Consider the following 14,919-nt stretch of genomic DNA (forward strand, 5'->3'; position numbering starts at 1 on the left):
ATAGAAGACTCTGTACAGAATGTTTTTGGCATGCATCAGACGTGTTTATCTGTATTCCAAAAAATTCATACTGACGCATACTGTTACCTACAGGCTTCTATTGTTTGGACCTAGTGGAAACATTTGACAGCTTTATGTCTGGATACCTTTTTATTTTTTTTCTAGAAAGTGTGGGCTACTATGCTTTTCAGAACCACAAAGAAAGGTTATATGTTTTTTTATGATGGAAGTTAATGGTAGATAGATCCAAGTGTATGGGTTCACTTTTGCACAAAATACGTATTATGGAATCACTGGTTGCGCAATTCCCAAAAGGCTGCTGGAGACTGTCGGGAGTAAGTGTGCAAATAAAACCGCAACCCCAAATCCATCACAGCTCTGATCGACAGAATCTAAGGCTACTTCGAGGTATTCGCCAGAGCCCACTGCAAGGCGGGATGGTTTTTGCTGCACAGAACCCAGGTTGTTCTAACAGAGTTCAGTGTTGGATAAGGGGTGCAATGCAGGCTATACCTGAACAGGTAACCAGACAGCCAGAGGGTTAACAGAAAGTCCAAAGCAGAGCAAGTGGAAATCAGGTACAGGAGAGGTCAGAACCAGCCGTGAGAAAATAATAAAAATCGGTCAATAAGGGGTTGACTAGAGACAAGCCGAGGTCAGTTTCCAAGAAGTCCAGAAGTTTAGGGCACAGGGTAAGTGAGATCTTGATCACAATGCCTAAGCAAGGAAAAAATTCACAAGCAAAGAAAGAGGGAGGAGGCCAGGTATAAATACCCCACCCTATACCTGACAGGAAGAAGACAGAGAAGTGCGATAGGGTCAGGAAGTAAACAGAAACGCCCAGAAGCTAGATCAGTAGTAATGGCGATCTTAAAGACACAGATGCTTCCTAACAGTACCCTTACTATGAGGGGCCATCGGACCCTTAAACCTCAGTCTAGGTTGCAAAGGAAACTTTAAATGAAAGCTTTAAACTAGACTACTAGCATGTACAGAATAGGCCGGAAACCAAGTTCGTTCCTCCGTCCCATACCCCTTCCAGTGGTGCACCATGTACTGGAGAGTACCCCTGACCCTTCTGGAATCCACAATCCTCTGAACCTCAAACTCCACATCTCCTCCCACCTGAACTGGAGGAGGAGATTTCTTGCAGGGATTAGATAGTGGAAGAAAATTTTTTAAGGAGAGATTTGTGAAAAACATCATGAATCTTAAAAGACGGAGTAAGAGCCAGACGAAAAGATACAGGATTAATAATTCAACAAATTCATTAGGACCAATAAACCTAGGAGCAAACTTGTGAGACGGTACTTTCAGTCTGAGATTTTTAGTAGAAAGCCACACCCTTTGCCCCACAGCAAACACAGGACCCACCGTACGTTTTTTTGACAGAATTTTTCTTTTGAGTAACTTTGGAGCTCTTCAGGTTCAATTGAACCTGAGCCCAAACTGTGCACAGTTTATTTGATTCAACTTCCACCTCAGGGTTATCACTAGAAGTGGTGGAAAATGAACCAAAATGAGGATGAAAACCATGATAACAGAAAAACTTCGAGGTATCAAGAGAAACGTAGTGGCGATTATTTATGGCAAATTCCGCTAATGGAAAATATGAGACCGAATTCAACCTGGTTATCAGCAATATAACACCTAAGATATTGTTCCAAGGTTTGACTATAGCGCTCAGTTTGTCCATTAGTCTCAGGGTGGAATGCAGAAGAGAACGATAACTGTACACCAAGTTTCTTACAGAAAACTCTCCAGAAGATAGCCGCAAATTGTACACCTCTATCAGAGACAATATTTTCCGGAATACCATGCAGACGAACCACTTGATCAACAAATAATTTAGACAAAGTCTTGAAATCAGGGAGTTGAGGCAAATGAATGAAATGACACATTTTACTGAAACGGTCCACCACAACCCAAATGACATTTTTTCCTTTAGAGGGAGGCAAATCAGTGATAAAATCCATGGACAGATGAGACCAAGGTTTCTGTGGAACAGAGAATCGCAGCAGTTCACCCACAGGATGAGTTCGAGGAGTCAGCGCGAGCGCAGACATCATAAGCAGAGACATAGGAACTCACATCACAAGACAAGGACGGCCACCAATAGAGCTGCGAGACTAATCTTTTAGTCCCAGTTATCCCTGGATGGCCACACAAAACAGAATTAGGCCTCATGCACACGACCGTAAAAACACCCGTTATTGCGGGTCGTTATTACGACCCGCAATAACGGGCTCATAGGCTTCTGTTAGCCACGGGTACCTTCCCGTTTGCTCACGGGAAGGTACCCGTGCCGTTAAAAAAGATAGAACATGCCCTATTTCATGCCGTAATAACGGCACGGGCATCCCATAGAAGTCTATGGGGCTCCCGTAATCATGGGTGGCTGCGTGTGTTCACCCGTGATTACGGGAGCGTTGCGAGGTGAGGCGAGGTCAGGGGACTACCCGGTCTGCAGGCCACAGCCCAGTGGCGTAACTACCGCCGGGACTACAATGAAAACTATGGCAGAGCGGGGAGGTATCTCCCCGCTCTGCCATAAACAAAAGACATGTATCCCCTATCCTGTAAAAAATAAAAATAAAAGACGTTCATACTTACCGACAACTTCCTGCTTCCTCCAGTCCGGTCTCCCGCCCGTTGCCTTGGTGACGCGTCCCTCTCGACATCCGGGCCGACGTCCTGGATGACGTTACAGGCCATGTGACCGCTGCAGCCAATCACAGGTCAATCACAGGCTGCAGCGGTCACATGGACTGCAGCGTCATCCAGGGATGTCGGGCTGGATGTGAAGAGAGGGACGCGTCACCAAGACAACGGCCGGGTAAGTATGAATTTCTTTAACTTTTATTACAGAAAAGGCTGTCCCTTCTCTCTATCCTGCACTGATAGAGAGAAGGGGCTGCCGATTAGTGCAGTGCTATTTTGCTGCCAAAAACGTGCTCGTAAATACGGGTGGAATACGTGTGACACCGGACCCATATTTACGAGCACGGGTTCGTAAATACTGGTGCAAAACGGGTGGAATACGTGTGACACCGGACCCGTATTTACGCCAGTATTTACGGGTGTGAAAAAATACGGTCGTGTGCATGAGGCCTTATGTAACTCATTGAGTATACGAAATCTGAACTGAGGAGGTACAAACAACCTCCCCGCAGGAATGATTTGCGGACCAAGTTGCTGACATACTTTAATCTCAGTTGCAAGGTCAGGTGATATTGCAGAAATCACTATCCCTTTAGATAGAATAGGTTCAGGATGAATGTCAGGGACATGTGAGGAACAGAAACTTCGAGAAAATCCGTAAGCCCTGACACATTTTTAGACCCGGGTCTTTAGGTTACAATAAAGTCAAATCTGGTAAAGAACAAGGCCCACCTAGCCTGTCTGGGATTGAGTCTTTTGGCTGATTCTAAAAATGTCAGGTTTTTATGGTCAGTCGGTAGAGTAATTTGATGTTTAGCCCCCTCTAGAAAGTGGTGCCACTTTTCAAACGCCCACTTAATAGCAAGAAGCTCACGATTACCTATATCATAGTGTCACAATCCGTGGGTATGTGGACCAACTAGGCTGCACCGCTGTAGCGGAGTAGCAGCTGGCCAAACAGCAGTCCTAGTACAATAGTACCTTTAATAGTCCAGACAGTAATGAAGGCTTGGCAGGATGAACTTGTAGACCCCAGACGTGGTGTATATCAGCAGGCGTGACTGGTGGCACAACACGACTCCAACAGGTTAAGGCACAGGAACAGATATAGCATGGGTTACAGGATACAGGGAGCAGGGAACGGGAACAGGATAACACTAAGGGACCATTTGCTAAGACTAACATGGGTAAACACAACAACACTCAGGCAATGAGTGAAAGGGCAGAGCCCTTTTTATAATCCAGGGTGATCAATTGCTAATTACAGATCTTACTCATGTGTGTGCACTGGCTGTTTAAGGCCAAACGCGAGTGCGCGCACGCACCCTACGGGAACCAGTGCAGCGATGCGGAAGTGAGTGCTGGCGTCTCTCAGGAGGGAGATGCTGCCGGCAATCACTCGCCCATGGCCGCGGCTGTCGGGGGGCAAGTAAAAACAACGGTCCGTGGCTGTGGACGTTACACATAGTTCTTATCAGTGGCAGAAAATTTGCGAGAATAAAAAGCACAGGGACGCAAATTAGTCAATACAGAAGATCCTTGAGATAACACAGAACCCACACCAATTTCTGAGACATCTACCTCCACAATAAAGGGGCTAGAAAGATCAGGTTGAACAAGTACAGGCGCTTTTAAGGTTTCAAAGGTAGAGACCGCACTAGGTTTCCAATTTACAAGATCAGAACCCACTTTCGTAAGATCCGTCTAAGGTTTGGAAAAATGGTGGAAAAATTATGAATAAATTTACGGTAATAATTAGCAAAACCCAAGAACCTCTGCAGAGCTTTTAGTGAAATGGGTTGGACCCAAATCAAGAGTTGCCTGAACCTTAGAGGAACCCATATGAAAATCATGAGGAGACAGCACATATTCCAAAAAATTTACTTCCCGAACTCCAAAAAGACGTTTTTCAAGTTTTGCGTAAAGACAATTTTCCCTCAGTACTTGAAGGACGGACCTTAAATGTTGAACATGAGAGGACCAATCGGTAGAAAACACAAGAATATTGTCCAGATACACGACCACAAAATGTCCAATAAAATTTCTGAAAGTATCATTAACCAGGTTTTGAAAAAACCACTGGAGCAATACTTGAAGCAAAAGGCATGACCAAATACTCATAATGACCATCTGGAGTATTAAATTATGTCTTCCACTCATCCCCTTTGCGGATGCAAACCAAATTGTAGGCCCGGCGTAAATCTAGTTTTGAGAACCACTTGGTGCCTGAGATCTGATTAAACAGGTCCGGGATGAGAGGAAGAGGATATTGGTTCTTAACGGTAATCTTTTTTAATTCACGATAGTCGATACAGGGTCTTAAACCGCCATCTTTCTTTTCAACAAAGAAAAAACCTGCACCCAAGGGAGAAGTAGATGGATCAATATGGCCCTTACGGAGACTGTCTTTACTATAATCTTTCATGGCTTGTCTTTCCGGAGCAGAAAGATTATAAATCCGGCCCTTAGGCAGCTTAGCTTTAGGGATACGTATAATGGGACAGTCGTACGGCCTATGAGGAGGTAGAGATTCACAACCGATTTTAGAAAATACATCCTCAAAATCTTGAGTACACTCAGGCAATGCTGGTGCATTGCAAGATACATTAGTATCTAGTAGACAAAGACATGCAAGAATCATAACTTTTAGAATGCCACTTAATCAAATCTGCTTTTACCCAATCAATAACCGGATTATGTGTCTGTAACCATGGAGTACCTAATATTACTTCAGAAGGCAAATTTGTTAGAATAAAGAAAGTAATTTGTTCAGTATGAAAAGTACCCACTACCAATGTAACAATGTAACAGGCGGAGTAGAGAACTTGGACGACCCCTGAGCGAGATGGGTATTATCAATAGCAGAGACTTTGACTGGGGTACTTAACTTAAAGGGAACCTGTCACCAGCATTTCACCTATTAAACCGACTATACCTGGTGGTAGTGGGTGAAAAATCATTTCAATATAACCTATAATTATCATCTTAGTCGGCTCTGTAGCTTTAGTATTTAGCTTTTTAGTGTTCCCACACTGTATGCTAATGAGCAGAAAAGAGTCAAATCTTCATTTGAAAAGAGTAAAATCTTCGTTTGGAAAGAGTCATATCTTCATTCCTCAAGTCTTTCCAAGTTTACTTCGCCTCCTTACTTTTGATTGACAGCTCCTCGCCTTCCCCCAGCACACAAAATCCTGCGCTTGTGCATTGATGTCCTCTTTTGGTGTGTGCGCACAAAGGGACACCGGATTATTATGATAAAAGGCGCAAAACGTTTGCAGACCGATATTTACAGTCGGAAGAGGAGTTTAGGAGCGGGAATAACGGCAATGAACTTTTTATAGCAGCGGCCAGTGAGGGAGAAGTAAAGTTCAATAGGTGAAATGCCAATCTCTTTGTAACCTAAAAATCCAAGAAATTATCCGCAGAACCACAATCTACAAAAGCTTGGTCAGAAATACAAACATTATTAAACCATACATTAACAGGGAAAAGGATTTTTTGGGAAAATGTGGGAAAAACTTGGCTGCCCAGATGGCATTCTCATCTCGTTTTCCAGAGCTGGGCGTTCTGGACGCCTTGAACACTTCTTGAGATTATGACCAGCGTCCCCGCAGTAGAATCACAGCCCCTTGCGTTTTCGAAAAAGTCTCTGTTCTTGAGAAGACATAGTGGAGCCCAACTACATGGGCTCTTGTACATCAGATGAAGGGAGCTCAGCGCATGGAAGGGGGTGACCATTGCCAATCTCTAATTTTTGCGGTCTCGTAGTTGTCGGTCCAGACGCACAACAAGCGTCATAGTATCCTCTAGAGACAAGGGTGGAGGGTAACTTACAAGAAGATCTTTCAAGGCTTCTGAAAGACCTCAGCAAAATTGACATCGGAGTGCAGCATCATTCTATTGTGAAGAGATGGACCATCATCTAAACTCCGAGCAATAATCTTCGACAGGCCGCCGTCCCTGCTGGAGAGACAACAGATTGGCCTCAGCCACTGCAGTGATATCTGGTTCTCCATATATTAAACCCAAGGCTTCAAAGAAGACCTCCACATAAGAAAGTTCAGGGGCATCAGGTCTCAACGAAATGACCCAGGTTTGAAGATCGCCCTGCAAAAATGAAATGACGATACCCACTCGCTGTTGCTCTGTTCCAGAGGAGATAAGTCTTAGTCGAAAATATAAGTTACAACTTTCACGAAAATTGACAAAAGACTTACGATCACCAGAGAAACTATCAGGTAAATTCACCTTTGGTTCAACCGGAGCTGCAACTGGGATGACTGCTTGGACCTGCGCTGTTTCATGCCGCTGTATCCGTACAGCCAGACCTTGTACCAGCCAGATTATGTCAGATTATGCATTTAATCCGCCAAGACTTGCATAGGTTCCATAGCGAAAAAATTATATAAATGCACTTGTGAATATGTTATCGAATCACTCATTGCGCAATTCCTAAAAGGCTGCTGGAGACTGTCAGGAGTAAGCGTGCAAATAAAACCGCAACCCCAAATCTGTCACAACTCTGATCGACAGAATCTAAGGCTACTCTGATGTATTCGCCAGAACCCAACTGACAGGAAGAAGACAGAGAAGTGGGATAGGCTCAGGAAGTAAAGAGAACCTCCCAGAAGCTAGATCAGTAGTCATGGTGATCTTAAAGACACAGGCGCTTCCTAACAATACGTTTAAGTCGGTACGAAAAAAAAACTCCTACCAAAAAAAAACAACAAACTGATCTGTTAAAGATTGTACTGTTAGTATACAGCTGAATCTTTTTATTTTATTTGCAGTAGCTTAGGTCTTAAGTACAGTATAAATATGGTGTGATCATCTAAAACTTTTTTCTGCTGGTTTCTGGTATGAAAAAAAACAAAAGCAAGGGATGTGGACCTAAGAAATACTTGTGTGATTGAGCTATGATTTCGTATCAGCATTCACTGTACAGCACTACAAATACATTAATATAATTTTTAACGTGGTTTCAAGGTGGAGCGTTGGCAATGCACTGGCCAGGGATTCCGCTGCAGGAGTAGCCCCTGACATAACTGTCCATATATGGACAGTGATGTTAGGGGCTTTGAGATGCCGGAATCCCTGGCCAGCGCGTCGGAAATTCTCGGACCCCCAGAAAATCCGCTCCAGAAGGAGCTTCTGACGTCACTGACAGTGATGTTAAAGGGAATGTGTTGCCAGAAAAACATGTTTTGTTTTTTTTAATTAAACATTTAGTGTGTAGGTGATTAAACATTGTTCAATTTTTTTTTTTTTTTTTCACGAGTCAGGAAATATTATAAATTAGATTCTAATTTATAATATTTCCCATTGCTGGTCACTAGATGGAGCTATTCCCAAAATTGCAGCATTGCAAAATTGGGTAAAAAGCCCTCGCTCTAGTGAGCTCTCAGCATCCCCCCTCCTTTATCCTGACTAGTGCCGGGATAAACGAGGGGTTTGAACGGTCTAACCTCCTACACTGTGTGTCGCCATTTTTTGCGCTAACACACAGTGTAGAAGGTTAACATACAATAGTAAACGTACACAAACACGAACATACATTGAAATCTCTTACCTGCTCCTGCCGCCGCGGCTCCCTCCGGCCCGTCCGCTCCGTCTGCTGCCGCTGGTCCAAGTGCACAAGTCCGGAAGCCGCGACCGGAAGTAGTAATCTTACTGTCCGGCCGTGACTTCCGGTCCACAGGAAAATGGCGCCGGACGGCGCCAATTTCAAATTGGACTGTGTGGGAGCGGCGCATGCGCAGTTCCCACACAGACGGCGTACACAGAAGTGGATGGGACGGGAGCCGTTCGCAGTCCCTATGGGACTGTGGCTGCCGTATTCCATGTCTGTATGTGTCGTTAATCGACACATACAGAAATGGAACAAAAAATGGCAGCCCCCATAGGGAAGAAAAAGTGTAAAAATAAGAAAAAGTAAAACACAAACACACAAATAAATATAAACGTTTTTAATAAAGCACTAACATCTTTAACATATGAAAAATAAATTTGTGATGACACTGTTCCTTTAAGGGCTTTCCCAAGACAGGAGTCCCCCCACAGGCCAGGAAGCCTGCATTGCTCTGGCCGGGGACTCCATAGTTGAAATCCCGACATCACTGTCCATATATGGACAGTGACGTCAAGTGCTTACCCGGGCTCAGCGCTTAAAGTAGCACTGTGTCCGGGGAGTCCTTGACGAGTGGACAGTGAATGCTAAAGCAAGGAGATGACCATACCTTGCTTCAGCATTTGATTCAACTGTTTCTGCGTCCTGGGGATGCAGATACAGTTGACACTGGGACATACCACCTGCCGCCTGGGACAGCGGGACTCCGTTCGGAGTCTGGGACTGTCCCGCTTAATCTGGCACGGTTGGGAGGTATGCTTTTTGATGCATTTTTATGCTGCATTTTACGTTGCGTAGCCTCAAGTAGATTAGCTCCATTTTATGGGGTTATTCTGTGTGCTGAAATGCATCAGGTTTTACTGCAAAACCATGACAGAAATCCTCAAGAATAAATCATTTGTGTGAAAACGGCCTGTCTGAATTGAAATATCGGTGTGGGACTGTTGCACATGGAGCTCCACCAATATATTACTGAGCAGCAGCAATTGTTTTGAGTCACCCGAATACCCACACAAATTGTCTTTGGAAATTACTTAAACATAAACACAGACTTTGATGGACTTTGTCTGTGATCCTACATGTAAGGTTTATTCACATATTTTGTGTCTGACTCAAAGCTTTGTAATAATAGGATCAGATTATTATACACAGTAGATAAATAATTTACAAGGTTTACCACAGTGAAACATTGCTAATTGGATATATTTTACCTTATGCAATATTGCTTATTAGTCACTGGCTGATATTGCTTGGGGATTCACTGGCTGTTTTTTGGGCACTTTCGATTTATGCATTGAGTTGCTATGTAAACCATCTGCTCCTTTACCACGTCCATTCCCTTACCATGGCTTAATTATAGGGGGTGCACAAGTTTCTTTCTGCTACATAAGATAATACTAGTGTTTATAATCTCTGTACTTTGACATCACCGTATGAATTATCCTTTTATTTTGATGCTATATTTATTATCCCTGCGCTGTGACATATATGTGGTCCTAAGTAGTTAGCAGTGACATCACTGTGGGCATTATTCCCATGCTGTGACATCGCTTTGTGCATTATTCTGGTACTGTGACAGCACTGTGTGCAATACCTCATATAACTTTAAAGTGTTTATTATTCATGTCCGGTGACATCACTGTGTTACTCCTTTTTTGTGACAAGAACATGTGCAAGAACCCTTTTCTATGAAATCATTGTTTATTATCCAGGCAATGTGATATAACTGTGTGCATCATCTCTGCATCATTTTCACTATTATTAATCCTGTGCTTTTACCTCACGTTGGTTATTATTTGTGACATCACTTTCTGTATTATCCCTGTGCAGATACAGTATATCACTGTTTATAATCTCTAAATATACCTGTAAGAATTATTCCTGTCCAGTGACATCACTGGACCTAAGTTGGTTTAATGGTGTTTGTGCCACATGAGAGAATTCAAGTGTTATAAATGGCATGGGACGTTACTGATTTTGCATTGTGACCCAGGCACTACAAGCTACACTTCTACAACTAATGTAATGCACAGGAAATGAAAAAGTATCGGGCATAACAGCTTTAATTTCACCTTAGCATACATAACAATCTGTGAAAAAAAATTATATTACAGATCTAAAAATGTAAAGGAATATAAATGTTTCCAATTTAATACAACATATCTTATTTTTTCCAGTTTAATATTTCCAGGAGTAAGATTGGGTGTGGACAGCCAGTTCAGTGACTTCTTAGATGGACTTGGACCTGCTCAACTAGTTGGTCGACAGACATTGGCAACACCTGCAATGGGTAAGAATAATTTAAAGAAAAGGTAGCCATGCTTATGATAACATTCTGTGATATAAAACACATGGATAACATTGGTAATATATTAATTTACCATATAGCAAAAGTCAGAAAGCTACTGCCCCAAAAAAATAAAAATTACTGCTTAATAATGCTGTGAATAGATGCTGTACAATACTGATGTTTAGAGCCCAAATCACATACACTATTCAGCTAAGGGCACGGATGCGTCCACCCTAATCTTTGCTTGAATTTGGTTAAAAACTTCAATTTATCATGAAACAATTTCAATACAATAACGCGACATGCTTGTAATACCCTTCACAGGCTGCAAGCACCATCACAACCACTTGGTGACCACACATAGGCACATATAACATAGACATCTCGTTACAGAGTTTTGCAAAATCATGTTTTTTTGTCAAAGCTGGTCATCTCGTGCCACACATCTCAGGATATGTTGAGATATGAGTAAAGGTAAGGAAAGACAAATCTGTACCATATAGTGCCTAAATATCAGTGTCATATCACAGATTTCACAATGCCATACCATAATTTTTTGTTTCAATTATATCATAAAGTGGCCCTGGAACAGTTGCATTCAGTCAAATGTCCCCATAACCCTACCATCCAGTCATGGGACCCCATTGCCTACCCTCGTTCTCCAAAACAGTGTTCAAACATATCAGTATTCCAGCCAGAACCAGTACCAGTGTGTAAACATATATGTTGTGCCTTCTTACTGTCTTCCCCTCTTTCTGCATAGGGGAGACTGTGCTTACTCGCACCAAGGGCCCCATAGCATGGTGTACCAAAGGTCCATTGTAGAAATTACAACTTTTTAGTGCTTACAGCTGAGAGATATGTTACATATTTAATATCGAATGGACACTAATGTGCCAACTCACACTGTATGAGCTGTAATCCATCTCTGACCCCAAGGGTGCTTCTAGGCATAGGCCTCTTGACATGACATAAATGTGAATACAGCAGACAATGACATCTTACATTTATTAGCTTACTAATAAATCACAGGAATATAACATTTAATGATGCCTTATGATGTTTTTTATACATACAGTAAAGTAGGTTGACATGGTTTAGATTACTACAGAATGTACTGTACAAATGTTATTATTGTGTATGAACGTATGGCAGACCATCTATGATAATCCTGCACAGGCAACTAATGAAATAAGGAGCTGTATACAATAGTAACCAGGGATGCATTTGGTATCATCTTATCAACCATATTAGAAAATTACACTTTACTGAGGCTGGACCATGGCAGATTTCTGACACTTTTACATTTTACATCTGCTTTGCACATTGAGAAATTTTAATATGCAAGAAATCTTTTGAAATGTCAAATATTCTTTAGGCACAGCACAGCATGGCATATTAATATATGTTTATTATACAAATGGTGTATTTAACAGGATACTGGCAATAACATTGGCATCGCCATTATGCTGAGAAAGACAGATAGCAATTTTTTTGGCAAGTGCCAGTTCATGTTGAACTAATACCAAAACACAAAGTCAGCACTATGCCCAATTTCAAAGTATTAGTAACATATGGGCACCCTGTAGTACTTCATTACATTTGGAACACACTAACCCCATAAGAATTGGTACTGAACATTCTGCTGACTGTTTGTTTCTGGCAGCCCTAGTGGAAATAAATCCTTTGTAGCAGAGACGTAAATGCTGCAGTATTTGCAAATGCGGTGTAGATATAATTCCCCGAAACCTACATCTCCTTAGCTTCAAAATATTATATATTCTAGAATCACTGCATCATTTATGGCTTCTTCTTGTTATTTATTTTCACTGGCTTATATTTTTTCAATGCTTATGTAAATAATAAAAACCTATCCAGACCAGGGGTAGAACTTGCTACATTGTTCAAGTGATGCCATAAAATTTACATTGTCGTCTGCACCTAGAAGGGCAGTTTTGGAAAGAGAAGTAAACTGTAAGGCCTCATGCACACGAGCGTGTCCGACTCACGCTCGTGAAAAATGCACGTGAATCGGGTCCGTGTGTGTGGCATTGTGCATCAGTGTGCTTTGCGAGTGGCATGCGTTATTCACGCACTCGCAAAGGACATCTTTTTTTCCTTATTTTCAACTGAATTGATGCGTAAATCACGCACCGAACACGTGTGCGGTGCGTGGTTTTCACGCACCAATTGACATCAATGGGCGCGTAGGTGCGTGATAACGCACCAATATAGGACATGCAGTATGTTTCACGCAGAGGACATCGGACTCCTTTAAGCTCAAACCTAAGTACTTAGCTGACGGACCTAAGTATTCCAGCCCAAGGTCCCTCAAGTTAGAGTAAAGATGATAAAAAGTGAAGATATTAGTTTGCCAGCCTAGGAACTGATGATATGGCATTAATGTGAGACTAAAACACTAAAATTCAGTTTGACTTCTAATCATGGTTTATGTTCCCAGGAGAGTTGCTATAGTCCTGTGAATATTAGTTTATCCAAAAATAGTTACCTCTACTATGTGCAGGCCACAGATCTGTTTTTGGCTTGTGAACAGCTTTATTCCAGCTTTCTAACATTTAACACCAATCACTAATGCAAAAAGACAAACCCAAGTCCAAAATCCATAAATTTCTTCCTGACCTAAGCGCCTAGAACATATCTCAAAACCATTAAGCTCAAGGAAACACAACAGATTGATACAAGTATCGGAGGTTTAAAGGTGAGAATCAAACAAGAACACATAAGACTTGCTGCCGGAATGAATGTAAAGGATCAGACGCACAAATAAAGCGCAGATGTAATGACTTGATGCCAATACGGACCAAAGCCCAGATTTTTGAGCCCATATTGGATAATGAATTGAATGAAAATTTAAAGTGATCTAAAAATACAGAATATGAATATTTTAACATCAGGGAATGGTTCAATGGTTACTCAATGTGTAATAAATGTAATCCCCTGTGTATGCCGGCGTAATATACATTATCTGATTTGAGCAATTCTCATGGAGATTTAGTTACAGTGTGACGTGCTGCAAGTATAAGTGCCCGTTGTATTGTATTGTACTGGCACCATCCACTGTAACACACTGGGTTCACTTTAGCTCCTATTTAAGTAGTGTATAGAAGACAAGTGACTAGTTTAGGATATCTGTATTTTATGAGCATGTTCAAGTCCCGGAATATGAGACTAAACACTGCAGCGCACGGATGTTTACATATAAGATCCGCCATGTAAAATTATAATTATTCTTATTACTTATAACAATTACAAAGCACTTAATATCAAGTATATAGTTATCATGATTAAATGTTCACGGGGGTCACAACATCTGACGTGCGTGTTTACTGAACATTGTAAATGAGTTTTCTGGACTTGTTATTAATATTTAATACATTATAAATATATTTTAACAGTGGACCCCGTACAGGGCCTATAAAAAGTAGACTATGTTGGTGCTATATCAGCAATAGGAAAAACACAGAATGTTGGCGCTATATCAACAACAGGGAAAACATGCTGAGAAATTGAACTTTGCTTGAGGGTTTTTCTTACGTTTCTTCCCCATTGACTTTATGAGGAAAAACTCAAGCATACAGAACCACATGTAAAAAAAAAAATACACGGTCATTAATTCAGTTTTTCATAGACGTTTTCTAGGATTATTTCTTCGAACTGTTTCTTTAAGCAAAGTTATAATGGAGAACTCCGCTGTTCTTGGTGTTCTGCATGGCACTCATACATTATCTTTTGACATCATTCTAAAAGTGACAGCCATGTTTGACATCTAATTTGTCTTCCCTCATGGAAATAGTACGTAGATTACATCTGTAATCTGTAGGCCATGCCATTTATTTTTGCATGTGTGTAATATGGGAACATAGATAACACAGATAACAGATAAACATATGGAATATTTCTGTATCCGTAAATGGTTTTTTTAACAAGTCGGTAAGCAAACAAATTAATGACATTTGCAAAATATTATGAGGCCCTTCAGGTAGTCATTTTGTAATGTGAAGCAATATTTATAAGATTTCTGCTTTTACTGTTTACTACAAAATCTCAACATGACTGAGACATGAGGCCAAACCGTGGACTGGCAAGGCCTACAAGCTCCTTTTAGGAAGTGTACATGGGCCTCGATGGCTGCTTTTTTTTATATCAAACAAGATGCTTCCTTTTTCCTTCCTCTTATGCAACACCTACCTCATATATTTTTATTGAAAAAATCAAGAAGTTAGGCCTCTTGCAGCCGGCCATGTTACCGCTCCATACAACCACCAGATGTACAGAGATATAATTCAGCCCCTATAGATATCTATGGGCCCAGAGGTATTCC

The 14,919-nt window shown here is 41.5% G+C and overlaps 1 protein-coding gene across 13 annotated transcripts in view; it reads left to right on the top strand.

Moving 5' to 3' along the window:
- RIMS1 (regulating synaptic membrane exocytosis 1) overlaps nucleotides 1–14,919 on the top strand; it is a 318,140-nt gene that overhangs the window by 293,266 nt on the left and 9,955 nt on the right. For all 13 annotated transcript variants that reach the window (XM_075862025.1, XM_075862029.1, XM_075862026.1 and 10 more), the window contains one exon: nucleotides 10,465–10,577. In XM_075862025.1, coding sequence (XP_075718140.1) covers nucleotides 10,465–10,577 — 113 coding nt within the window. The remainder of the gene's footprint in view (nucleotides 1–10,464; nucleotides 10,578–14,919) is intronic.

Source organism: Rhinoderma darwinii, chromosome 4, assembly GCF_050947455.1.
Source record: "Rhinoderma darwinii isolate aRhiDar2 chromosome 4, aRhiDar2.hap1, whole genome shotgun sequence".
Classification (NCBI taxonomy): Eukaryota; Metazoa; Chordata; class Amphibia; order Anura; family Rhinodermatidae; genus Rhinoderma; species Rhinoderma darwinii.